Source organism: Rousettus aegyptiacus, unplaced genomic scaffold (assembly GCF_014176215.1).
Source record: "Rousettus aegyptiacus isolate mRouAeg1 unplaced genomic scaffold, mRouAeg1.p scaffold_m13_p_14, whole genome shotgun sequence".
Lineage (NCBI taxonomy): Eukaryota > Metazoa > Chordata > Mammalia > Chiroptera > Pteropodidae > Rousettus > Rousettus aegyptiacus.
The window spans coordinates 50,497,501-50,524,911 of record NW_023416289.1 but is presented as its reverse complement, the minus strand read 5'-3'; the positions used below and the strand labels follow the sequence as shown (position 1 = coordinate 50,524,911).

Below are 27,411 nucleotides of genomic sequence, written 5' to 3'. Positions count from 1 at the left end.
TCGATCAAGAAAGAGATGGCAGCAGTTGTTATTGCTGTAGTTCCTGTGACTTCATTTTACAGCAGCAGCGAGGCATTATTTCGTGTTGTGTTTTCTGTATATTAAAGTTACACCTTAATTAACTAGAACTCTTGTTCCAAATGGCATCTCACATTCAACTTTTAGAAGAAAAAGACAAATGACAAAAATAAAAGGATTATAGATATTTATTTTTTAAAAAATTCCAGGAGGTGTCCCATATCAATAAAGAGTTCCATTTCTTGTGCCTCCTACTGGCTGCCTTCGATTACAATCATTGTTCAGTGCAACATACTGCAAGCATATGAAATGCCTCGAACATCAAAAACATTTACTTATCTCTAGCATACCATCCTTTTCAAGGCAGAAGTATTTTCCATAATGGCTACTACAAAGTGTTTGCTGACTAATCTTTAGTTAACCAAAACCATACATCCTACAGAGATTCCAGTTAAGTGAGGTTTAGACCCATAAGGTCATGGTACCGGGGATAAAAAATTTCCCTTTTCTTCAGCAATTTCAAGAGACCTTTGCCACCAACATACTTCACTACCTTCTTGTAAACAGAAAATGAAATACTTTAGATGAAAAAATTTTATATCCTAATTATTATTTAGAAAAAAATTGTTTAAGAATTGTGATTTTTTTAAAACCATCTTCCACAACTATTTGTACACCTTAAGCTTAATTACACATAAGTTTTTATAAGATAATCACTTTCAAAAAATATTGATGTAAAAATTTTACTTTATAATACAAAAGCATGTAAATATTATTCTGCCAGATATACTTTCTATCCCCCTCCTAATACAGCTGTACCTGTGACATTTGTGAGGTCGAGAATATTAAACCTATTTTACTTTTGGATAGAACTGTGCAGGTGATAGAAAGCATGGCATCACTTCAGCAGGAGTGATTCTGTTGGATATTTAACATTTCAAATTAGTTTGTTAGAAATGTTAGTATTTTATCCGTTTCTTGCTGTGTAAAATTACTGCCACAATGCTGAACTTACGTCCATTTACCCAGTCACCACCACTACAATCCTCGTCTCAACCTTGGGAGCATTCGGCAGCATCCCCCAGACAGGTATAGTGGTGCAGGTCACTGATAAAGAATCCAGTCTTAGACTACACCTTCAGATCCTTTCTTTATATCATCACGTTATTGTGAATTTGTACTAATTCTACTTGTAGTTTAAAACTGTACTATGTAACACATTACTATACTATTACAAAATATCCTTTGCTGTAAATACATTGAAAATTTTCTTGGGCATTTATTAGGCCTATTTCTAGCAATATTTCAAATGCTAACAATCAGATATTTCAAAACTCCAAATATGTCAGTTTTCTTAATTGTCTGAAATTAGCTGAGTTAATAGAATATTGACCCATCTCATCTCCTGTAACCTTCAAAAGTTAAGCCAAATGCCCTTCTCATTTAACCTTCAAAATAGTTAAAAACAAAACAAACTAGCCATATAAAACAAAATTCTTTCAATAATAAAATTGTTGAAAGATCATGAGTCAGCTATCTATGAAATTATACAAGGTAAAGCTGAAATAGCTGCTTTTGTTGTTGTTGTTGTTTTAAACTATTAAACCCAGGTAATCTTTCCTCCTAAGGTTGTAAGAAAATGGAAAATCTGCCTTTAAATCATGCAGTGGTTTAAATCAACATTTATTTACCTATTTCCTCTAAGAAACTAAAATGTTTCTTATCTTAAAATTATAAATATTCATAACACTCAAACTCTTTTTTGTGGCCAGATTTTATGCCTTTGAAACTTGACTGTATGGTACTATTTAGCCAAGATGTATTACAATGCTAAATTATGTGTAAAATATTATTTCCGGTATTTGTCCATCTTCTATTGAAGTGCCATTATTATTGCCAGGGGAACTAAAAAAGAAAAAAGCCGTCTTGCTTGCAGTGGGTGTTTCGTGCACTACTTTCTTCAATCCTTTCGTGCCATAATGGGAATCTGGCCCCTAAATGAGAATGGAAGGTTCGTTAGTAATTTTCCTTTAACAAACACTCGATTTAAGGTGGTATTTTAATTCCATGCATGTTTCAATATAGCTCTTGTATAAAATTTTATACCAAGTCATTAACTAAAAATGATGTCTTTGCTACAAGGCTAATTAATGATTAAAAATACTGATTGCAGAGCTCAGTTACTAGAGAACAGTGAAATGGTTCCAAGAAAATAATTATTTTATCTACTGTCAAACATTCATTCTCTGACTCAAAGGGCTACTTTTTATGAAGACCATCTCTTCCATAGCAGAGCTGTGCTGAGAGGCACTTCTTCTCCCAAGCTCTTCCCTTCCCTTCTTCCTAAAAGGCTTTACTGTCAGTGACTCTCAGCTTCTCCTGCAAACATGCAAGAGGAAACCATGGCCCAAGGGTCCACCATCTGGAGCATGCCAGGGACTCTTACTTTGAGTGTTGCACATGCTGTGTAGCACACACTGGGCAGGATCTCTATCGGTTCTTTGAACATGACCCTGAATGTGTTCGCAGTCCCGTCGCAACTAAATCCAGTATCGTTCTGTCCCAGGGTTTGCTTTTTTTCATATTCGATGATCTGTAATTTTTAACAAAAGTTACATTTAAGTTACACCAATGGGAACATTTCATAGAAAAGAATATAAAGCCCTCAGGAATAGCAGAATAGACTGCCACATCTCTGTGTTGTAGTTTTTCTCTACATCTCTCTAACCACCAAAGAGGGCATTAGATATTTATCATTGATTGCAATAAGGATGAGGATGTCACACAACTAGGGCTTGGCTGCAGGAGAAGCGTCTATTAAATACATAATGGCTAGAAAGAGGTTTTTTTAGAATGTGTAGATTTTAGATGCCTGAGAGAAATTAGCCTTTCATTCCTTACTAGCCTATGTCTTGTTGGTAGGAAACTCTCATAGCATTGCCTAAGTTTAAATGTTATTTACTGAAATTAAAATGACCTTAAATGCAGTATTCAGGTACGTGGATATTCAAAATGCGAAAATTCTGTTTTCTCAAAGGCCGAGGGTCACAACCCTGCCTTTCTGCACACATCAGACAAAAACAGTTACAGTAAACCAGGTCAAACCAACATACGCTATAAAGTCAGTGCATTGTCACCTCTGAAGGGATGGTGACTGGAAGAGACTGCGAGGGGAACCCTGGGGTGCTGTGATATCCCGTTCCTGATCTGGCTACTGGTTACACAGGTGTGCTCATTTTATAAAAAGTGAGTCATACATATGACTTATAAATATGTGCATTTCCTGTATGTCTGCCACAGTTCAATAAAGAATTAAAATGTTTTTTTTTTTAAACGATACATGGAGCCCCAGAATGAAGCAGTCAGACACAGGACTAGGTTGTGGCAGTGTGATCTACAGTAAACCACTTCAATTCCCTGAGCCCGTTTTATCTTTTAATTTGGGAGGGAAACTTGCTTTGCCTTCTTTCTAACGCTACTGTAAAGCATCACATTATAAAATTTCAAAAACAATAGCAACCGTGTTCCCAACACTTTACATATATCATCTCAATCGGTCATCACAAGACTATTAAAAAGCAGGTACCACTACTATAGTAGATGAAGAAACTGAGGCTTAAAGAGGCTACAGGATTGGCCCAGTCACAGCTTATGGGTGGGAGGGCTCAGCTTATAACCCAGGCAGGTCTGTATCTGTAGTATATCTGGATGGTGCTTGAGACTAGACATTGGGGGAAGAAATAAAAAGTCTTATTTTTTTTCATTTTACTCAGAATATTTATATTTTATCATTTGAATATACCTATAACCCTGACACCCTTCCTCTGTCTGCAAAGAATCTGGTGCCTTTGGTAATATATGAGGGACCCTGAAGGAAGAATGTGTTCCACAACTGAACAGGCTGTCAGTGGGGCCTCACTCCTTCCCAGGTCTGCACATTATCCAGTCTGCTCAAGTGGTTTCATGGGTCCTACTGGATAGGACTGTAACAAATCTATAACGTAAGTAAAATTAAATGGGGAGTGATCATGAAAATCTTTTACACCTCTCGTAGATTTGCTGTGGCTTTTCTGCACTTAAAAAACAAACAAAAATTTCTAATCTTCTTATAAAATCTTTACACAATTTCAGTGGGGTTTGAATCTATTTGTTTAAAATATTAAAAATGTAACTTTATACTTGGTTTGTTAGAGCGACAAATTGACATCAGTGATATAAATTTGTCATCTGCATTTTCCTATAAACCTTAGCAGATATGACTAGAAAATGAGCAAGATTTCATTAGCACAGGCAATAACGCAGTTCTCTGTGAACCGTGGTTTTCAGCTGTCATAGAACCAGATCTTTGATTTGCTGTATATTTTGAAAACTAATGAAGCAGTCTGATCACAAAGTTCATCAAAGTTTTTACTACTAAAGGTAGTGTATTAACATTTTAGAGAGAGTTTTTTCTGCTGATAAACAAGTTTGAAACATTGTTAACTGCCTTTTTTCATTTCTATTTATTATGTCTTAATTTTTGTGTAATATAGAAATACCGTATTGCCTATGTATAGTTTGTAAGTAAAAGTACAATGTAGATGTTTCAAAACCAATTTTACTAACTGGGTTGTGCAGTCAAGTGTGGGGAGCCCTGGCTGACAGAGGGAAGAGAGGGGTTTAACCTCCTTCCAGGGCAGGAAGCAGTGCCACACCTCGAAGAGCTTAGGGATGAATGAGGCAGGGCACTGTCAGATGGTCAGATGGTCAGACACCAGAGGGTGTTCACTGTAGTGGTAAGGGATGAGCTTAAAACTGCAGAATTTAAGTACTCAGAGAAAAGCAGGTGGATGTTTTAAGGCAGTCACTGCACAGCACAAGGACTAAGGGAGGGCTCTCCTGGAGTGGGGAGAACTCTTTGTATGTAATGCTTCTGTGAAGGACCCTAAGACCCCAATTTTATGAAACCAGATTTTTTAGATCAACTGAGAAACACAACTCTCTAAGCTAAAAATACTACTAGGAGACTTTCTGATTCCTTTGATAATATGCTGAAGCCTGGATATTGTTAAAATACTTAATTATATAATTACAGGTTTGTTTTTATTTCAAAATGATATATAGTGGGGGAAAAAGTGTACCTGTATATTCACTTGATAATCCGTGGGGCCATGAATAGATCCATATAAACCAAATCCGACGATAGAGATTCTTCTATTAACTGTGAACCTGAGAGGATGAAGTCAAATATAGAACATACATAATTTAGTGAGCATTCACATTCTCAAGGCTTATATATTTTTTAAGTGTTATTGAAAACACCTAATTTTGCTCATAAAAAGGAAAACTATTACAAATTAGATATCCTTGGAAATGTCATCTCTGATCAAAAAGAGCTCTTTCCAGAGTAAATTTTAACTTAATGGAAACTGAAGTGGCACCTGTTCTCTGCACTATACGTTCCTGAGTCAAAAGAATTTAACACTCACTTCTGTTGTAAAAATGATTTTTGTCCAAATGTGTTTGCATGTCTCCTTCATGAGCACAGATCTGTCAGCCATCAGGCCAGCGTCCTAAGCTCTAAGAGATCATGAGCTCAATGAACCTCAATCAGCACTTACCGAGAGCCTGTCAGACTGAGGTAGTCGGCCTGGCACTGGGGAAATAATGGTCAACAAGGCAGACTCTCTATCCTACAGCACTTACACCTAACAGATGACACTAATAATAAACAAATAAAGGAATAAATCTTCATAAATTGTGATCAGAATTGTGAAGGAAGCAAGCTGCTCTAACAGGACCGTGGTGGAGGGACAGGCCCTAAAACACAGGCGCATGGTTGTAATAGTTAAAACTACCTCTTCAGGGTACTTCCTGTGCTGAGCACTGAGCTGATTCAGTTCTTTACATGAATTATTTCCTTTAACACCATAACGGCTCTATAACCTAAATAACACAGTATCATTTGTATTATCCTCATTTTTTATAGTTGAAGAAACAGATTTAAAGGAATTTTAACTTGCCTCAACTGGGACACAATTTCAAGTCTGCTTAGATCAATAGCCCACGTTCTTAACCACTATGTTAAACTCCATGAGTACCACCTTACAAATTTTTATGTATTATTTATAATATAGCTTTTTTTCTTATTATAAAAAAAGACATAGTCACTTTTTTAAAAAATGCAGCTAAACAAACAAGAGTAAAAATTTAGGGCGTCTCTAAATCCACCATCCAGAGATATCACCCATTTACCCTTTGGTGCATTTCTTTTTCAGACGTTTAGTTCTCTTTTTTAACAACAGGAAAATACTTTTTTTTCCCTATGAATTTACGTGTGTTATTTTTAAAATTGTGTCACAATATATATTTCTGAAACTTCTTTCTCGTGTAAAAAGGTAAAAGATTATTACTGATGCATTATATGTAACAACCACTACTTGTGAGGTAATTTAGGCTATCTGTGGTTTTTGTTATTAGAGAACAATGCCATGATCAACAATCATAGCTAAATCATTTTGCAGAGCCTTAATTATTTCCTTAGAAGAAATTCCTGGAAGTAGGAACTGCTGGGGAAAATGAAGGGCATATTCTTAAGGCTTTAGATAAAATTACAAATTGCTTTCTGGTAAGATTAGAATACTCTCCAATCCACAAGAAATGAAGATCATTTCTACCTTACTCTCAACAACCAAAAAATCTACTTATAGTTCTTTCATTATTAAAGAGTTGATACGTTTCATCATATGCTTACTAGCTACTCGATTTTCTCTGCCGAGTGTCTTTTTCATGTGGAACTGAAAGACCATGGTATATAGTAATTTATGCTTTGTCAGTAATATCCATTACAAAATGCTGTTTGTCATTTATTTTTTAACCTTATGGTGGTTTTGGGCATAAACATTTTAAATTATTTGAAGTCAAATTATGATCTATGCCAAGTTTAGAGAGAATTACGTCATCCTCATAATAAATATTCACTTGTTCGTGCACTTTCGTGGCTTCATTCTTTTAATGTTAAAATTTTAATTTACACAAATATTGGTAGATGGGCCTGTTAAGGATCCGACTTTACTTTCCCAGTCGCTAATCATCCCCTCACATTCTAAATGCTTACTTCCTTTGGGCTGGTTGCTGGTCTCTGAACTTTGTGGTATCTCCATACAATAGTTTTACAATACTTACCATGTTTGAGCCACACCACGCTTTTTTGAAAAAGAAGCATTCACTGTTCCAGGCTAACTTTAGAACAGTTTTGCCATGCTACCCCGCCCTACCAAAAACATGTGACATCTGAAAGGAACTGCCTAAGTTACGTGGGTTTAGAAAGATGCTTTCTGATTCCAGTTGAAGTTCTCCAGCTCTTCATGAAGGTGCTACACTGTACATCTCTTGTGGGATTTGACACTGCTTTTTTATGTTAATTTGCTGCTATTGTAAACGAGATCTGTTTTCACTCAATATTACAACGGAAAATGTAAACATTTTTAAAAACTATTTTACTGTGCCAAAATACATACCAAAGTGTACCACCTTAACCATTTTAAGGGTACAGTTCAGAGGCATTAGGTATATTCACTAGTTGTGAACCATCACAGCCATCCATCTAACTGAATTTTGATGACATATAGAACATCATTGGTTTTTCACATACGTTTTATAAGTGGTCACTATTCTCTTGTTGGTTCTAATACATTTTTACTGATTTGGAGGTTATTCTCAAAAACCACAGGAGGCTTTTGTTTTCACCAAGTTTTAGGGGCGCTACAGGGGACCTGGGGCCTGCAACATCAGATTTACTGCAATGCTTAGGACAGTCTCCCAAAACAAAGAGTCCCAATCAAATTTCAAGTGTCCTATCAGAATTCATGTGGTGAAACACATGTTTATAAAGAGACGTGAACACTGCCGAAAACGACAAGGTCAGCAGGCATCCCTATCTTGAGGTGTCAACAGTCCATCACGTCACAGAAATGCTCTTCCAGACCTAGTCTGTTAATGGTCACATCTGGGATGAAGGTGAAATTTTAAAGTCTTTTGACAACTGCTGACAAACTGTTTTCTTCTTTGATCTGCTATGTGGTGAATTATATTAATACATTTCCTAATATTGAGCCATACTTTCAATCTCCATATAGTATTATTTTCTCAGGTACTACTACATTCAATATGCTGATATTTTAACAGGATTTACTCTTCTATATAAGTGAGACTGATCTAGAAAATGTTTTGCCTTGTCAGATTCCTGTGTCAGGGTTATACTTCTTTTCAATAATTAATGGGTCAGTATTTTCTTCTCTTAATGCTCAAGGAAATGATCTGTTCCTTGAAGGTTTGATAAAACTCACCTGTAAAAACCACCTTGTGAAGGGACAGTTCTTTGATAACTTTTAATTCCTTCCATGGTAATGGGTCTATTCAGGCTTTCTTCTTCAGTCAATTTGATAATTTATATTTGCCTATAAAATGATCCATTCCGTCAAGATGTTCAATTTATTAGCACAGAGTAAACCCAAAATTAAAGTATAAATCTCCTCAGAATATGAATACATTCACATTATTTCTAATGTATGTCTTCCTGTAGGTTTATTTATTTTATTGATCTTTTTCAGGAGCCAGCTTATGGCTTATGATTTCTCAGTTGTACTATTTTTAATTCATTAATTTCTATATTTACCTATTTCGTTTTTTGTTTTGTTTTACTTTGTTTTGTTTTGCTATTCGTTCTCTAGCTACTTGGGCTAAATGCTTAAATCATTTATTTCTAGTCTAATTTATTTAGTAAAAGTAGTTAATTATGACTGTGTTTGTGTAACACCCTGACCACTTCATCTTTTATATGCTTTCATATACCGTATTCTCACTGTGAATGATTACTAAATAATCCACAAATGCATTTTAATTTCCATTTTAATCCAGTATTTTAAGAGTGTTCCCTCCTCAGAGTTCTATTTTTAACAAACTTGCTATTACTTTCTAGTTTTATACAAAAGTGCTATTAAATAAGTAAAAATCTAAAAGGAACGTTTTTCAAAAACTAGTCCTTACTCTATTTTGACATTTAACCTAAAGAAAGAAACACAGTAGAACAAAGATAAATTCCTAACAGGGTTATATGCAAGTATCTTTTAAGATTTTTAATTTTTTTTCCCACTCAAAGCTTTTATTAATGTATATTGAGATATTTTCCATGCAATGTCTATGAAAAGGATAAACAAAGTAAGATAAAATGTAAACTGTAGCCCTAATGCTGTAAAAACAGTTGGATCAAGGAAGGTTCAGACCTCAGCTCCCAGAGTGGCAATCCAAACAGAATTCAGGCAACAGAAGGCCCAACCCAGTATCTGCTTATCTTACATGTTTCCTAAGAGATCTTCTCATTCATAATTCAGTGAGGAGACCAGTATGCTTCACTGACTTCTTGACTCTTGTATTTAAGTCAGAAATGTATTAAACAAAGTGTAAAATAAAATGTTGGTTAGGTATCTCCCACGATATGAGGATAAAAGCCAAATGCTAACTGCCGCCCCAGTTCGCACCCGAGGCCACGGTATGACAGATACCTGATCCGATCGCTCGTTCCGCTGTAGCCCCAGCGGCTCTCCACTTGCTGGAATCTGTTGATGCAGCATTCCTTTCCTCGAAGGCAGCATCTTGGTCGATCAATGTATTCAACGCGGGGTTTAGGATTGACAGTAAAATGAAGAAAGAGATTCACCACTTCACGATCTGACAAGATTCCAGACTGAGCAGGACCTGTAGAAATACAAATATAAACCTCAATAAAAGCAACTTGATTGTAATTCCTAACTTTGTAATACTCTGCATAATAACATGAACTCAAATCTGGAAGATATAAAGTAACAATGAGGTAGAAAGAGCTCAGCATGTACGATTTTAGAATAGAATTAGTTTTAAGGTTTTTCTAAATCCATCTGAGGTTAACCTAATAAAATGTAAGCGTTAAAACCATGAATGAATCAAAGTTTAGATGAAAGCCTGAGATCACAGAAAGGTGCCTGGAGTTTTCTACCCACTCAGCCACTCTCAGCATCACCAGGAAGAGGAGAGTCATTTCCTGCGGTGGGGAAATGCTTACTATGACAGCCAGAGATACTGTGACTTCTCTGTTCCCCACCCGGTAACTGTCTGAGGTTATAATCCTGACAACGGAATACATATTTAGAGGTGGAAGTAGATGGAATATGCTTTCACTCTGGGGTTTATACATGAGCAGAGGGCAGAAGCTAAAACTGGAAGAGCTGTGGAAGCAGTATATCATGTGTTATAGTTTCCCATTCATTGTTTCTAACAGGAAAATTCCAAACAGCCCAAACTTATCAAGGAATAAATGCTGTTCCTCACTAAAGATCAGGAGATCTTTTGCTAGGCTGGTAAAAACAATCTAAATAAGAGAACGCAAAACTAAATTAAAAATTAAAAACTGCAAAAAATAATTAATAAACCAGAAATTTGGTTTAGGAAACTACAAATTCATATTTAATGTAAAACTCCTGATTTTTAAACATTAGCATTCCTGAAGAACTAACAATAAGATATAGGATGATGCAATAATTCAAGACTATAATAAAATTTCCTGAGTTGAAAAGCAGTCTTCAGATCATGAAGAACATTCTCAGATATGTACTATAAACTCATCTAAAGAAAAGCAGAGGCACTCCAGTTAACAGAGGGGGTGAATCAAAGTAAGAATTCAAGGTGTGTCACAAAAGAACTGGCAGTGGGTGCTAAAACCAATCCAACATCGAATTAAGTCTAATATTGTAACTGCATTATTGTAATGTGGTGTGTGTGTGTGTGTGTGAGAGAGAGAGAGAGAGAGAGAGTGCGCGCGCGCGCGCGCACGCGCATGTAATCAGGCACCATAAAGCCGTCTGGAAAGATTGAAAGGAAGAACAGATCATGCTAACATTTTTGTCTCAAATAGGGAAGTCAATAAATACTGCTTTACTATAAAATAGAGAATAAGGAAAATTGAGAGGGGGAAGTAAATATAAAATTTATAACTTCCAAATCTTTAGTCCAAAAAAAAAAAGTTAAAACATTTTTTTAAATATAAAGATAATATGGGAAAAGAATATGCCTAACAGCAAAAGAAGAAACATTAATTACTTGACTACATCAAAATGTTAAGAAGTCTGCAGGATGGACCAGCCTGTGTCAGAGGACAACTATGGATGAAACACATGAAACAGCTATTTCCAGTTAGCAAAGAACTGGGCGGTCAGTGCTCCTGAAGGTGGAAATGCCCTGAGACGAAGCCCTGTATCTGTTACCACTTGGGATATTTGCTGATTTGCTTCATAGGGCATAAATGCCAAACAGAAACCAGCAACCTAGAAACTGTGCTGGTCCTTACTTGGTTGAGAAGGCAAAAACTGGAATTCAAAGCACCAAGGCTGCCAGCCAATCATCCTGCAGAAAGGGAATAACAGAGAAATATAGCCAACATTTTGTGCACAATTTCTGTCTTTGCCAATTTCTTCGTTATGCACAAGAGGAGACTATGAGACCAAGAACCCAAGCAGAAGGGAGCTGGTAAGAGACCACAGAGTTACACAGAAACCTCAGTCGTCATAAAGCACCTAACCTTGGGCAAGGCGCTTAAAATGCTCAGGTTCTGTTCTCTAACCCATAAAATACACTCTGTATATATTGACAATATATTAAATATGTTAAAATACATGTATCAACTTAAAAATATGTGACCTATAATATTATCTTAAAGGACTATAAAATTACACACATACACACACACATACACGCGCGTGCGCACACACACATCATGTGACCAGAAGGGTGAATGGTACTTGATCACTAGCTGCTTCTTGTCCTCTCTCGCACACAGAGACTGACTGGCTGTCCATGAAAACAGTGTCAAAAAGATTTCGGTCCAGTTATCGCCCTACCTGCTGCAAACTCCTCAATGGTCATCAGTGGGAACCGGATCAAGGACAGCGCTTTTCCCAGAACTTTCTGCTTGTTTCCAAAGGTCACGGGCAATTGTTGCCTTTGACATTCCGCTTCTGCCCATCGTACAACAGCTCCAAAAAGCCGACTTTCTCTTATACTAAGTGTGTCTCTTTCTAGAACTGCGCAAAGTGTATCTATAGGTAAATACAAAAACAAATCAAATTAGGAATATTCTGCTCTTTAACAAAACAATACTGACAAACCTGCTTATATTGTTTTCGAATCTCAATAAAAATAGGTTGACAACTAAAACTACAGACCTATATTTAAAAAATCCTATTCTGCAATGGTCTACATATTCATTTTAGGATCAAATATCAGTTTAATATCAAACACAGCTATCATCCCGGCAAAGACATCAAGTCCCCAGATCATAGCAGGAGCTCAGCAACATGTTAAAAATAAACAGATTCAAAAAAAGGAAAATCAAGTTTCTCTTGTACCTAGCAGTGGAGTATGAACTAGGGCTCTATGAAGCTTTTTCACAGGCAAATAAACATCAATCAATAAATCTTGATTCTTGCAGGATTAGGAATATACAATAGCTATATTTAATCATTGAAAGAAAAATTAACAACTTTGGACCCACATTTCTCTACCTTGTATGCTAATAACTTCAGTAAAGGTAAATAAAGAAACTTAAAATGTGACCCTCCCAAAAAAGCACATTATACTGTCCATGGCATAATGTAAAATCATTTTGTTCCATTGATGTAGAGAGAAACAGTATCTCTCTACTTGGAAAATGGTGAGCACACCCCTCTAGAACACATATACAAATGCCAGATATAAAAAAGCAACTCCACAATCTAAAAAGCCATAAAAAAAGTTCCCAAAGCCAGGCCCTCCTTCCTCTCAGCTCCTAGACTTCTCTTGCATTCCATTTTTAGCAAGTACATTTGAAGCAAACTAGACTATGGTGGAAACACTTAGGTATTCTACTGGCGGACAGTCAGAAGTTACGGCCAAGAGACTAATAAAGACATCGAACACCTAAGTTCTGTCTTATAAACATAACACAACACTGGATCTCAACATAAGCAGCTATGAGTCAAATCAAAGTGACAAATATTCACGGGGTATTCACCCTGGGCAAGGCACCAACTTCAAGATTCCCAGGCTCCACTGGCATGCCTCATGTAGGAGGCATTTACACGGCGACTCCAGGAGGAAGTCACCCAGAAGCAGGCCACATTATTTCAAATAAGAGTAGCAGACTGAAGTACGAGTGGAGCACCTGACAGCCCCTCAAAGGGAAGGAAATTAGGATCAAACAGTGCTTCGATAACAACGCGGGCAGTGCTCGGGCTCTCAAACATCCAGTAACTCAACAAAAATTCTACAGCACAAAACGTGCAGGTGCTGAGGAGGAACCTGAACTAGTCCCACCCTTCGGGATGATGCGAGGAAAGTATAAGCCTTCCCAAGGTGCTGTGCAGACAGGAAACTAAAGATGGAATGTTAACTGTAACAGGAACATAGTAAATGTCATGGGAGAGGGTGGGGTGTCAGTTCTGAAGAAAGGAGTCACTACAGAGGTAGAATCGGAGACAAGACAATAAGACTGAGGAAGAACTAGACAAGGTGGGACAGAAAGGCAACATTCTAGACACAGCCAGCCAGTCTAGCTGGTCAACAAATGTCAACTGAACACGTACTATGTTCTACTGTTTTCAGTGCTAGAAATACAACGGTAAACAGGACAGAGTCCCTACCTTCAGGAGTTTGCGATCTAGAAGAGGAAGGCAGACGATCAGCACATACATAAATGGACAAATACCTTTGGTAAGAATTTCAGATAGCGTTAAGTATTATGAGACAAATAAATCAGAGAAACAGAAAAGGGATTTGTTTATGGGAATGTGGTATCTACTTTAAGTAGGTTCGAGGTGGCCTGTTTCAGGTGTCATTTAACCCAAGATATGAATCATTAAAATGAGGAAGCCATACAAAGACTCAGGGAGAATTGATTCTAATCAGGATAGAAAATACAAAGGCTTCAAACAGAAATAACCCGGCCAATGGACATGGAACATAGTGAATAAGGGGATGAATGGTAGGAGACAAGGTCAGATGTAGGTAGAAGTAGGTGGTGCCTACCAGCTGTTTACAAAAAAATCTGTTTACTCTTCCTCCTGGGATGTGAGTACTCCGTACCTCCTAGCCGCCCCTGAATTTAGATAGGATCTTGTCACTAAATTCTGTACCATGAAATAAGAGGGCGCCATTTCAAGGCCGCAGCTTTTAAGATGTTTTTCCTACCCATGAGTTTTCCTGTCTGCCAGTAAAATCAAATAACTACACCCTCGGGAATGGCAGAGCCACAAGACAGAAAAAGCTCCTCAGGGGCCAAGACACTGCCTTAGACTGTTATGCGGCTGTGAAATAAACTTCGATTGTGTCTAAGCCACATTTGTGCAAATGTGCTGAACATGCATTTCTGGGTCTGTTACCACAGCCGAGCCTAGCCTACTGACTAATACAAGGTCTGATCATGTAGGGTCTTGTAAGCGTTATAAGGAGTTTGAGTTTTATTCTAACTGCAGTGGGAACACATTGAAAACAAGAAACTGATACAATCTGATTTATGATTTAAATTTGCTGCTGTGTAGAGAATGGACTGTATGAATGTAGGAGCGGGTGGAAGCAGGCAGACAACAGGAAACTGCAGAGGTGATCCAGGTAAAAGAGAGCGGTGGTTGGGACTAGGTGGCAGCATGGATATGTAAGAAATGCTCAGATTCAGGATACATTTTGAGAGTAGAGCTGAGAGCACTTGCTGATAAAATGCACATGGTGCATGAAAAAAAGAGAATGATCAAGATTAAGTTCCAGGTTTTGGTTTGAGTCATCAAACCAAAACCTGGAACTCATGGTGGTGCCATCAAGAGTAAAAAAAAAAAAAAATGGAAGAAGCAGAAGAGTTGGCCAGAAGTAATGGACAGTCAAAGGTCTCTTTCAGCTGTGTTGTTTGAAATGCTTACAAAATCTCCAAGTGAAGATGTCAAGTAAATAGCTGGGTATATAAATTTGATACCCAGAAGAAGACAGGGTTGAAGATATATATTTTGGGTTCAACACAATGAAGATGATTTTTAAAGCCACAAGACACTCTCCTACGAGACACAATTCAGACTCCTCGCCTGCCAGCAGGTCGTCCTCCACAGTCTGGCTTCACCCGCCTCGTAGTTCCCTTCCCCTGCATACACTTCTCTGTGCAGCCCACTCGTCCCTAAGGTTGCCTCTAACGTCCTTCCCTCTGTTATCCAAATATTCATTATCAAAACATCCTCTGTCAAGATTTTCCTACCACTATTATAATTGGAAGTAATCTCCTCATGCTGCAGATTTACATAGTAATTATTTCTAGTTCAGAAAAGGCAAAAATCACATTTTGTCATATGCTAACTCTTCTATTAATGTCTTAAATCTTAATTTTCACATATTTGTTTCTTGATTTTCGAATTAGAGATAGTTTCCTTAAGAAAAATCACACCTCACCCTTTGTATTTCTTTTAAGACCCTACGATGTTATATACATGGTGAGTGGTCAGTAAATATTGATTTGATTTGACATCATTTAAAAGGCAATAAGGTAGTTACTTTTGGGAATAGTTCACCAAAATAAAGAAAGCAAAACTCTTAAAGAGGTAGACTTAGATCACTTGGAAAAACCACTACTTTGAAAACAACTCATCCATCAACAAGGTAAGGAGTTACTGTACTTACAGGTAAAACTTAAATTCACAGAGAACTTACCTATGTCAATATCGGTAAAGCCTTCTGCACTTATTGCATCCATTGTACTTTTGTCTATTGTATCCAGACAAAGACTAGCAAGCTGAGGTTCATCAAATAGTCGAGCCTAAACATATACAGAGAATTTTTTTACTTCCATAGTTATCTTACCTTCGGGCACTATATATATTCATAGTTAATACTGTAAACGGTTATAATTGCTAATTGTGTAATTATGAAAGAACTCCTACTTAAAATACAGTTATAACATCTATGTATTTTTAAAACTTTTTATTCCACTATCAGAAATGAAAAGGAAAAAGCACAAATGCTCCATCGAGATAACAAATTCACAACCACTACAGACCCTGGCATTTGTATCTTCGTATGGTTATATAGATACTACCTAGTTTTTTATGCATTACTCATTTTGATCTTAACAAACATCTATATTAAATAAAGCAGCCATTATATCATTTTCCAGACGAGGTAGCAGAGGCTAAGAGGTGTACTGACTTGCCTAATATCTAGCTATTTGTGTTGCAAAGCTAGTACTTAAAGCCAAGTCTAGTGATCTTTTTACTAAACAATATTGATTGTTAAGCACACCAGCACTAACAGATCAGATTTTTTTCCCATTTCCTATTTTGATTAGGGGAGAGGATGAAGTACAAGAATTTTAAAGTACGAAAGCTTGGAAACCTAAGCAAAAACGAGGCCTAACAACAGAAGAACAAATAAATAAAGTCACATGATTACATGATGGAATACTGTACAATGAAAATGAAAATATACAACTATACATAACGATATGGATGAATCCCACAAACTAAATGATAAGCAAAAGAAGCCACATTATATATTGAGCAGAAGAGTATACCCTATATGATTCTAGCAAAGCTAAGGCTTTATGATGTCAGAAGTCAAGTTTATGTATGCTTATCATAATCCACATTATAATTCAAAAAACAAGTTAAAAAGCTGGTGGGGGCAGGGAGGTAGAAGCCAAACTCAAATGAGGTTTTTAAAAACCGTAACACTGAAAAAGGATGTTGAGATGATAGGTACGCCAGTCTGTCATTCTGGCCTAGTGTCTCTGTCAGTCTCTGTGTGCAAGAGAGGACAAGCAGTAGCTAGTAATCAAGTACCATTTACCCTTCTGGTCACATGATGTGTGCGTGCGTGCATGCATGTGTGTGTAATTTTATTTTAATAGCCCTTCGAGATAATATTATAGATTATATATTCATGTTGGATCTGGGTCATGCAGAAACCTGCTCAAAATACTGTCAATTAGTTAACCACACCATAAATGACACCATTATTTGATATGACTGATGACTCTTCATTTAATTTTAAAGTAAAATTCATTTTCAAGGGATTTGATAATTCAGATGTTATTGAACAAATGATAAACATCCCTAAACAGTTATCTTGTGTTTTACGAGGCAGAAAAGAATACATTAAACACACTAGCTTAAATTTTAAATATATATATGATAATTATACTTACAGACATGTAAACATTTTTAAATCAGAATGTTTCTTAAAATTAGAAAATACTCAAATTTGTTCGAAAATGCTCTTCTTGGATTATAAACTGAGCTTGTGTTTATTAATTTGCTTAGTCAAATTTTTAATAAATTTTAGCCCTAAATAAAATCAACATAATAGAATGCGTGTGTATATAAATAAAGTGGGATAATGTCTGCTTTATGTAACCTAGAGGGTTCTTTAATGATCAAAATAATTAATGCATAAAAAAGTAGGCTATGATATTAGGCTGAATCATGAGAATGACATACATCACAGTCCTTACTCTTAAATGTTTCAGTGTGTATTTCCTAAGAATAAGGGTATTCTCTTATTAGTAACTAATTTCATGAATAATACAATATTTTTATCTAATACACTATATTTCAGTTTTGTTAACTGACCCAATGTTTTTATAACACTTTTCCTTTTAGCATAGGATCCTGTCTAGGATCATAGTCCATGTATTTTTAAAATATGAAAAACACTATATTTTTAACAAATGAAATTCTGATATGTACAAATATTTTAACTGCCCAACTCAACTATATTTTTAATTAGTGTTCATGAAAAAAATTGATCTTCCACTCTGGGAAAAACAATTTTTTTTGGTAAAAATTATTGTATTCAGAGTAGCAATACTTCAATCACTCAGATTATAAAGCAATATCAAGTTTCCCACGGAATCTATTGCTGCCACTTACAGTCTGGCATAATCTCTGCTAAAATATCACTATGACTGTATAACTTCATAAAGTGTTCTTCCCCGTATAAATCATGCTGGAACAGAATGCCAGCCCTTCGTATTGAGAGTAAAGTCTGGCATGCTTCCCCTCCAGTAACAGGCTCAGTTCATATGATTCACTTGGCAGGAACAAGAAGTTCACATGACAATTTGTGGGCCAATTCATATGACCCAACCAATGAAAAACCTGGAGTAATACTGGGCTCTCAGACCAAGAAGACACTGAAAAGTTCTTTTTCTCTTGCAGCCTTTGCTACTCAAAGTGTGATCCAGATGCACTGGCGCCATCTGGGGGCCTGTTAGAAATGCAGACTCTCAGGCCCCACCTTCGGCCTACTGAACTGGAAAATATATTTTAACTGTCAAAGTTTAATTTATTGGTTTTTGAATTTTATGACTGAATTTTCAAAATAAAGCAGTTACGTGTTCCTCTGTACACTCCTTAAAGTCCCCTAGACAATAAAGAATCTTAGGAATATCAGCTTCATTAGATTTTCATCAAAAATTCAAAAGAGGAAAAAAATTCCGGAAAATATCACTAATATTATTACTTATAGGATCTCAGTCAAGTTACTTCACCTCTCTGGACCTCAACCGCCTTATCTATAATGGGGACAGTAAGAAAACATTTTCCTAGTCTTCTTATACCTCTTACAGTTCCTGTAAAGATTAAAAAAATTAATGCATATGAAGCGCTCAGAATGGTGCCTTACACACAATAACCACTCAGTCTTATCTGTTGCTATCACTATTATAATAAGCTTATAAATACAAGTCCAACGACAGTGAACCTGAGAACTGTTGGGACTTCAAATACTCAGTCCTAATTCCAGATTCAGGGAAAACTGAGAACAAAGAAGTCCAGAACACCTCATGCTATCACACTCACCATCACAGCAAGAATGACACTGGACCCTACTCCCAACTCCAATCCTAAATAGCTACATAAGTCATAACGTCCTACTTATATAAGGCTTCCATTTCTTTCTCTACATGGTACTACATACTCTATTTTGCTTTCCTTTTCTAAAATCATATAAATCTGAGATAGTTCCCTAAATGGTACTCTAAGAATAATTATGTATATTTTAAAATAATGAACTAGAACAACTCTCAAGGAAATATCAATATTTATATGTAGTTACACTCACTTTTTCAAGCTACGATGGTACATTCCGTATCTACACTGACTTACCTGAGTAAGTAGCATGAAGGCATTATCTGCCCTGAGATGTTTGGTGAGAAAGTCCACACAGTGTGCTTCCAAGGCTGGGACTGCATATTTCTTAGCAGTATAAAGAGTGGTCATAACTGTCTCTGGGCCAATTTGAACTTCATCTGAATATAGAAATCTGGAAAACAATTGGAAATTGCAGAGATGGTCAGTAATGTTTCAGACAAGTTATCCACCAGAGTTAAACCTCTGAGGAATATTTTAAAACATAAGAGCAAACTAAAAACCTGAAACGTACATCAGACTTCCCGGGCAACAGGGCATGTGCTCATGTCATCTCATTTTATTCTTACTCAGTCCTGACAGGTAGGTAGTTTTCACCTTTCACTGAGGAAACAGCAGTTAGGCGAAGATCAGGAGACACACCCAGGCCTCTAAGTCAAATTCCCAGAGGTCTTTAGCACCCCATAGCAGCTTAAGACAACAGTGGTGCATTATCTCTCCTTTTTCAAAGGACCGGTCACTTAAGCAAATGTACATATAGCTGAAGTTCACATCTTTCAATGACAAAATAATCTTTTGTTTCCTGACAATGGTATTTTCTTATTTTGGGCATCTTTAAACTTTTCATTGTTATCCCAATATTAGCATTAAGACCAAAGACTAGAGTCCTGGGGGGTTTGGAGGCACAGAACAATTTAATGGTATCTTAAATGACCCCATGTTGCCATGTGCTTTTGGATACACAGGTCCAGTTTTCTCTCAAAACACTATCTATCAGACCCATATTGCCTTCCTCCCAGTTCGCAGTTTCTACCAGCTATCACTAGATAAGTCAGCTTCATAGACCTGCAGATGGCACCTTAAGATTCTCAGTGAAGGCCTGGGCAGTTCTTGTTGAAGGATACCAGGCTCCCTACCTCTGTGGCTCCTCAGAGACCCCTGTGCTGACTGTCCGGTCCTCAGCCACCTCAGAATCACAGAGGGTGGTGGGTGCTGGAGAACTACAGCATTAAGAACAAGTATTTCACTTAGCAATACTAAAGACTTAGAACATTCATTACACTTAAATTCCCAGGACCCAAGATGCAAGACAAGTATTTAAGAAAACCTACTACCTTCTTTTAGAACAGTCTACTACAGTGAAGTGAGTGAGGAAGTTAGTCCTGTTTTATGTCCTTATCCACCTTTCAATTTCCTCTTTTATTCTCCTGGTCATAATCACCACCCAAGATGAAAGCTTTGCCTGTTACATCCCCTAACTTCTCACCCTGGCCAAGCACTGGTATTTCTCTCAAGTGCAGGCTGATCATTCTCATGCTCCCCTATAACTCAAGTTCAAAAGTGAATGTTGCTGTTTCTCAGGATCGCACTGTTTTAAAATATTTGTTCCAAAATCTTGTAGAGACTCAAGGCAGCCATGTGTACCAACCTCACGACCCTCACTTAATGTTACGTGCCACACTTTGTGATGAGTACAGGGGATTAAAAACCAAGTAAGGCACAGTCCCTCATCAGTCAGGGGTGGGGGGATGAATAAAAAGGGGAGAAAATTAACATGTGTTGAGTGTCTACCTGACAGATGTCAATCCATTTTAACCCTCTCACAAGGAAGGTAGGTGTTGCTAGCTGCATTTTAAAGATGTGGGAACAAAGGCTGAGGAAACTTGGAGCTGTTTACCATAACACTCCATTTCTGGGCCTCTGACTACTTCTGGGCCCATCAGGCCCACCAGGAGAGGCTGCAACGTGGCCTCGGGGAGAGATGGCTTAGGGCTGAACCTGTCCATCATTTGCTATGTGACTTTAAGCAAGTTATTACCACTGTGCTCCTCTCTGGAAAGAGAAAACTGTATCTACTCTATAACACGCTGGTGAGGATTAATATCAATTAATATACATCAGGTGTTCTCAATAGTGACTAAGACTTAGCCTCAGTGTTAGCTATTTATTTTTATGCTGCCTCACTTTTATCTCTGCTGTTTTCCTCTTCTAGCCCTTGTTTTTCTCCCCAGCAATCACGTGTTTATATTCTTGCTTTCTTGATGGTTCCTTTTATTTTTCCTCCACAGCATGACGTCTCAGTTCCATGGATGCAAAAAATGCTTTTGGGTTGCCAAGATGACATTAATCAAAGTTTTAAAAGTTCCTGGAATTACCTATTCCCTGAATTACCCATTTTCCTGAGGATCAGCTATCCTTGGTCTTTGTCATTTGTGTTTTGATTTTCATTATATGTCAAATGACGATGATTGTCTCCAGTATTCTGGTAGTTGGTACATGCTTTCTTTGCTGTTGTGTAAGTAGGTCTATTTCCCAGCTAAAACCCTTCCAAAATGGAAAGGCTGGCTGGGAGCTGTGCGTGCGTGGGAGGCTCACTGACTGGCGCCTTGCATTAGAGTGGGAAACCAGCCCAGGTGAGGGAGCCTCCCTCCACCCCCTCATGCCTTGTGCCATTACCCTGAAGTCCTTAAACCACCAAGCATCGTCGGTTCCCTTTCTGAACTAGAAACCTATCAAGTGTTTGTTTTAAGGGAAAGGTAAGAAATCTTCACATTTACCTTCAATTTTTTTCAGGCAAAAATTATTAAGAGTTATAAAATACAGAGCAGAAATGTGGGGCCTTTATTACTATTTGCCTTTGTATTTGAGTAGATTGAAACGTAAGGGGAAAAGTTCCCCAAAGTTCAAGTACAGGATTCTATGACCATCTATAACCAGGAGCTCTGGCAGGGAGATCTGGAAAAGCTCCGTGGAAGAATGTCCACTTGGGATCAAAAGATGAAAAGAGGGTGGGAAGAACACTCCAGGAATAAGAGAGAATTGTGCTGTTAGACTATTCTGTATGAGAACCCCCTCCCCCGTTCAAACTGTTTTTGTTAAACTACCTTTGGCTGGTCCTCTATGACTCCCTTTAGTCAACACGTGGCAGAAGTGACGCTATGCCAGTCTGGGGGCCTGAACTCTGAGGATGCCTAGCAGCTCCTGCTTTTGTGCTCTCAGAAGCCAGGAGCTGCTGTTCAATAGGTCAAGCTACCCAGCAGGAAAGATCAGCTGGAGGAGCCACGTAGAGAGGGACAAAGGCTCAGCCAGTCTAAGTGAAAGCTCCAGATGACTCCAGTCCCGCTGCCACCAGACTACAACTGCATGGAAGACCCGAGGGAAAGGCCATAAGAACCATCCAGTGACCTCGGTCAATCCACACGACTATGAAAGATAATAAAACCACGTTTAAGGCGCTAAGTGCTGGTTTGTCCTATAGCGATAGACACGAAGCTTGCTGTGAGGGATTAAGTGAGGCAGTGTACAGTCTGTCTGCGGGTGGGATTCAGTGATTTTTAGAGAAGAGGTAGAGCCTGAACTTATCTGAAGTGTAGTAATTAAGTGTGGAGCTCTTAAGTGTACTTCTCAGAAAGACTGAGAAGTACAAAGGCAGGAGGCCTCAGAAGGCAGGCGTTAAAATAAGGGCCATCGGTAGTTAGAGCTGGGGCACTGAGTAGATGGAGAGGAAGGGGAAGAAACAGAGCAAATCATGAGGCCTGTGTACTTGCTAAAGTGTTTAAACTTCATCCTACAGGCAAAAACGAGGCATTAAAAGAGTCAGGGGAATCATGATATCCGAATATTAGAGACAGAACTTTGTTAACAGTGTGAAGAATCGAGAGAGCTAAGTCTAAAGGCAGAGGTATGGTTAAAGCAATGCCGAAAAAAATTGAGAAGGGGGTAGAAGCTTCGAGATTGGTCCAAAAAGGATGAGAAACAGGTACGACGGACTGGAACCAAATTACGGCCTGGCACCAAGCCCACTTGAGTCAGTCCCCAACCGACCCATGAGCAAGAACACGTGAGTGCCTTTTTCAGCCCCTGAGTTTTGGGGTGATTTATAGGTGGCAAAAGGTGGCTAGTATGGGCATAATAGTAAGTGTGCCTGTCTCAAAGACTGTTCCGAAATTTAAGTGAGTTCACATAAGGTGCTTAGGAACAGTTAAGTGGCGCACAGTAAGCACTCATTCAATGTCACATTTTTATTACTGACACGTTCAACTGCGTGGGTACTAGACAACTGTGAAATGTCCAGCTGGCAACTGGATTTGGAGCTGAGAAGTCTAGGGGAGAGTGTGACGCCATGGGTCAACGGGAGAAGGTAAGACCACTGAAGACAGGATCCTAAGGAATAGTTACCCCATGTCTCCTTCCTTGGGAGGACGATACTGGCCAACTCCACATCCTCACCTCCTAGCTCTTCTCCAATCCACTCTAATCCATTTGCTGAAATCGGTTCTGCCAGGGTTATCAATAACCTCCATTTTGTCAAAACCAACAATCAAGTCAATGTCCTCATTTTACCCCATTCTCAGCATTCACTGGAACACTTCCTTCGGCGTGACCCAGGAGAGCATGCTCCCTGCTTTCTCTTCTAGGTAGACTGACAGCTGTTCCTCAGCCGCATTTTATGCTCCGTCCCCTCTGCCACATCTCTAGAGAATGAAGGACCCCTGGCCCATCTTTTCTCTTTACAATCTACAATCTACATTAGGTAATGTCATTTGTCCCCATGTCTTAAATACCATTCATTTTTAATTTTCAAATTTATGTCTGCCTACTCATATCCCTCCTTGGTTGTCTTAGAAATCTTCTTAGTTCTACCTTCAAAATATATGCAGAATTTGACCACTTCTTATCATGCCCATCACTACCATCCGCTATAACCCACCATCTTCTCTTGCTGGGGCTGCTGCAAAAGCCTTCTGAGTCAACTCCCTGCTGCCCATTTTACTCCCGCTACAGTCTAATTTAATCTCCAGACAACTGCCAAAATGAATTTCTAAAAAGGTAAATCAGATCATATCACTCCCTGTTCGAAACCTTCCATAGACTTCCCACCACACACCAGACGAAACCGGAAGTCCTTCCACAGGCTCTGCAGCCCTGCGTGGGCCTGTCCGGCTGATCTTCCAACCTCATCTTCTACCACTTTCCCCTTTATTCACTCTGCTCAAATCGCACTCCAACGGGAGAAATTCAGAGCTTTACACATGCTTTACCTTACTTAGAAAGCTCCTTCCCTCATGGCTCGGTCATTTTCCTTTAAAACACTTATTAGCACATGACTTTATGTGAAATCTTTGTTTCTCCGTATTACATTATGAGCTCCATGAGGTTAAGGACTTTTTCTCATTTACTGCTGTATCCAACATCTACAAACAGTGCCTGGCACAGGGGAGGCACACAGCATTTCTCAAATGAAGAAGTGAACATCACATAAAGGTCAGGCAGATCAAAATGAGCAGTTCCTTAAAGTGCTTCAAACTCAAGTTCGAAAGCCTTTCAATGTAAACTAATTCAAGCTGTAAACATAATAAATATACACCCACGCTAACCCACTTTTTCACCTCAGGAAGTACCAACTATGGGACATCTTTTTGTCACACAATACTAAGTAAAGCAGCTACGTTTCACAGCCAGCCAACGCCTAAGCTTAAAAATCAGTCCACATATCACTTTCAGAAAAGAACAATGGCTGGAACCTGGAGAAGGACAAATATCATGACTACACAGAAAACAAGAACGTTTTAAGGACTCCAAAACTAATTCACTTATTTTTTACTGATGGGAAAAACCGATTAATAGCTTCAGTGAAAATATGAAATAAACATTTTTTCCCTCTACATTCTTATCCTAGCAATCCCAATATTTTTAAAAGGAAAGAACTAAGAACTACCCAACATTAATTTTAGATCAGTATTTAGAGAATTAAAAATGCTCTCAAGGTCCCACTTCTAAACATATTTTCTAAGATAGGAGGAAGGTATTTACGAAATCAATAAGCACTCCAGATTACCATGTAGGTGGCCAACAGGTCTTTTTAAAATACCTCTGGTCTAGAAAATCTAAACTGCACTATAACCGATCCTCCTTGTCAACTTCAAACTAAAAAACCAAAAAACCTGGAGCCTAGGTTTTGAGTTGTTTTTCTCCCTTTATAAATGTAATTAAACTAAATTGCAGAGAATATACAAAACAGAGGAAAGAAAGAAAAGGTAGTATCATCTGACCACTCCAGCATAACGCTAATTAGCATTTTGGCATGTTTCCTTCTATCTTTGTCTCTAGGTATGTTTGTTCCATTTCTTCTCAGTTTAAATCATAGTGTGCACAGTTTCAAATGCTATTATACATACTTTCCTAGTTAATGTTATCACCTAGTATCATAAGTATCATACTTAGTACATTTCATCAAAGGGACCTATCACTGATTATCTAACCCTTCCCTCCAGCTGACTACTTCCTCACTACTATAAATAATCCTGCTCCAAACATTTTTGTACAGAACATTTTTTTCAGTATATGAATACTTCCCACATGTGGGGGAAAAAATCTATAGTGCCAAAATGTTTTACCAACACCTACATCAAAAAAGGCTCTTCCAATGTTATATTTTAAAACTTCACTTTTAACGTGCACTTCTTTAATTGCCGAAGAGGTTAAAAACTTTTTAATGTGAATAATTTTTTTCTTTCCCTAAGTTATTTATCCTGTCCTTTATCCATTTACTAACAGGATGTTAGTTTTTCTTTATCGCTTACACTAACTTTGTAATTCTATTTCCTAGTGATCTTCCTGACTGAGCTGTGAGCTTTCTGGACTATAGATCTGTTCCACTGACGTACCTGTTTTTGCTTCAGTACCGCCCAAAACTCTGTTACAGTCTACTCAGCAGCTAAAATCAGCTGTATGTAATGGAACTCACATGGTCTTGGGTGTGAGCTGGCTCTGGTACCTCGGGCCAGTTACTTGCCTTTTCTGGGCCTCGGTCCCCTTTGTAAAATTGTGATAACTAGACTTCTGTGAATAAAAACTAATAATGCCAAACTATTAGCTCTCTTCCACTAAGTAAAATCAATCAGCAGTCAGTCTACTAACCTTAAACCAGCAAAAAGCAAATTCTAACACTGAGGGTAGGATTCGTTTTAAAGCAAAGGCGGCCGTGTCTGCAGAAACCCGAGGCAGGTAAGGCCACACTTGTTTATTTGGGTAGTCACTTTCCTCGGCCCTGACAACTAACCCTTAGCTAATGAAGTCAGAGCTTTTAAAAAAGACATTTAAAAGGTCCTACAGGACTTTCAACTAGTCCTGTTCCCCCAACGAATGCAGGAAGCTTTGCCCCCGGACCGTCAGGACGCCCTGACGCCCCACTTCTCTGGGTCTGGAGGGGGGCGACACAGTTGGCACGTGAGAGCGCCTTGCAACGGCGAAGCCGCACCGCCCGGCCGCCGGGCTCGGCGTCGACCTTGAGCATCCCCGGGCCCAAGGGCGGCAGGGCGGGCCGGCCGCTCACCTCAGCAGCGCCAGGAAGGCGGCGGGTTCCACGTCGGGCAGCTCGATCTCGGCGGACGTGGTGGCCATGCCGCCGTTGAACATGGCGTCGAAGACGGCGCTGCCGGCCGCCAGCACGAAGCGGTGCGCGGGGATGCGCTGCGGGCCCCCGGCGGCCGCCGCGCCGCGGCCCTTGCCCAGCACGAAGCGCACATCGCTCAGCAGCTCGGAGTTGAAGAGGAACGCGAAGCGCTCCTTCAGCGACGCCTTGGTCGCCTGCCAGTTGTACAGCGGCTCCCGCTGCAGGGGGAGCAGGGGCCCCAGAGGGGCCGGCGACGGCGGCAGCGGCGGCCCCGCGGCGCCCGCCTCCGCCTCGGCCCCCGGGACCTGCTCACCCGGAGCGGCGGGCCCGAGCGAGGCCATCCTCCCGCGGCGCGGCTCCTCAGGCTAGGGGTAGCCGCTCCCGCCGCCCGCCCGCCATCACCCAGGCCACCGAGGCCTGCGCCGCCCGAGCCCCCCGCGAACGGCGCTTCCGGAGGCCGCGCGCCGCGCCCCGCCCCGCCCGGAGCCGTGGGCGCGTCCCCGCCGGCGGGTGCGAGGGCGCGCGCGGCGCCCAGCGAGGCTGGAGGGGCCGTGAGCGCGTCTCAGCGCCGCGCCCCGGGGGTGGGGCTTCTGCGGGCTGGATGGGGCCGGTCCTGGGCGCCGCCCCACAGCCGTCCCTCCTGTACCTGGGACAGGTCCCCAGGCTGTCTGTCAAGGAGTTTCTCTCTTGGAAGTAGAGGGGGAGGGGGAGGGGGCAAAAGCCAAGGGAGCCTGCGGGAGGGGAGACGTGAGTCCTCACTGTCCCCTCCCCCAGGAACGTCCAAGTCACCCTACTCCAGATGCCGCTATTCCTCTCTGCATCTACCAGTTG

The 27,411-nt window shown here is 39.4% G+C and overlaps 1 protein-coding gene across 2 annotated transcripts; it reads right to left on the bottom strand.

Annotated features, from left to right (window-relative positions):
* Window positions 1-188: 188 nt before the first annotated feature.
* On the bottom strand, window positions 189-27,025 carry BTBD1 (BTB domain containing 1). Of its 2 annotated transcripts, XM_016135388.2 has the most exons (8): window positions 26,521-27,023; window positions 19,203-19,359; window positions 15,751-15,856; window positions 11,928-12,125; window positions 9,561-9,753; window positions 5,139-5,226; window positions 2,465-2,611; window positions 189-2,012 (listed from the first exon to the last, which is right to left on the bottom strand). In XM_016135388.2, the coding sequence occupies exons 1-8, from the start codon at window positions 26,919-26,921 to the stop codon at window positions 1,854-1,856; spliced, it is 1,449 nt and encodes a 482-aa protein (XP_015990874.1). In that variant the 5' UTR covers window positions 26,922-27,023; the 3' UTR covers window positions 189-1,853. The 2 variants fall into 2 exon arrangements, with proteins under 2 accessions (XP_015990874.1, XP_015990875.1); XM_016135389.2 differs by lacking the exons at window positions 189-2,012; window positions 5,139-5,226 and having other exon boundaries at window positions 2,509-2,611; window positions 26,521-27,025.
* Between the last annotated feature and the right edge of the window lie 386 nt (window positions 27,026-27,411).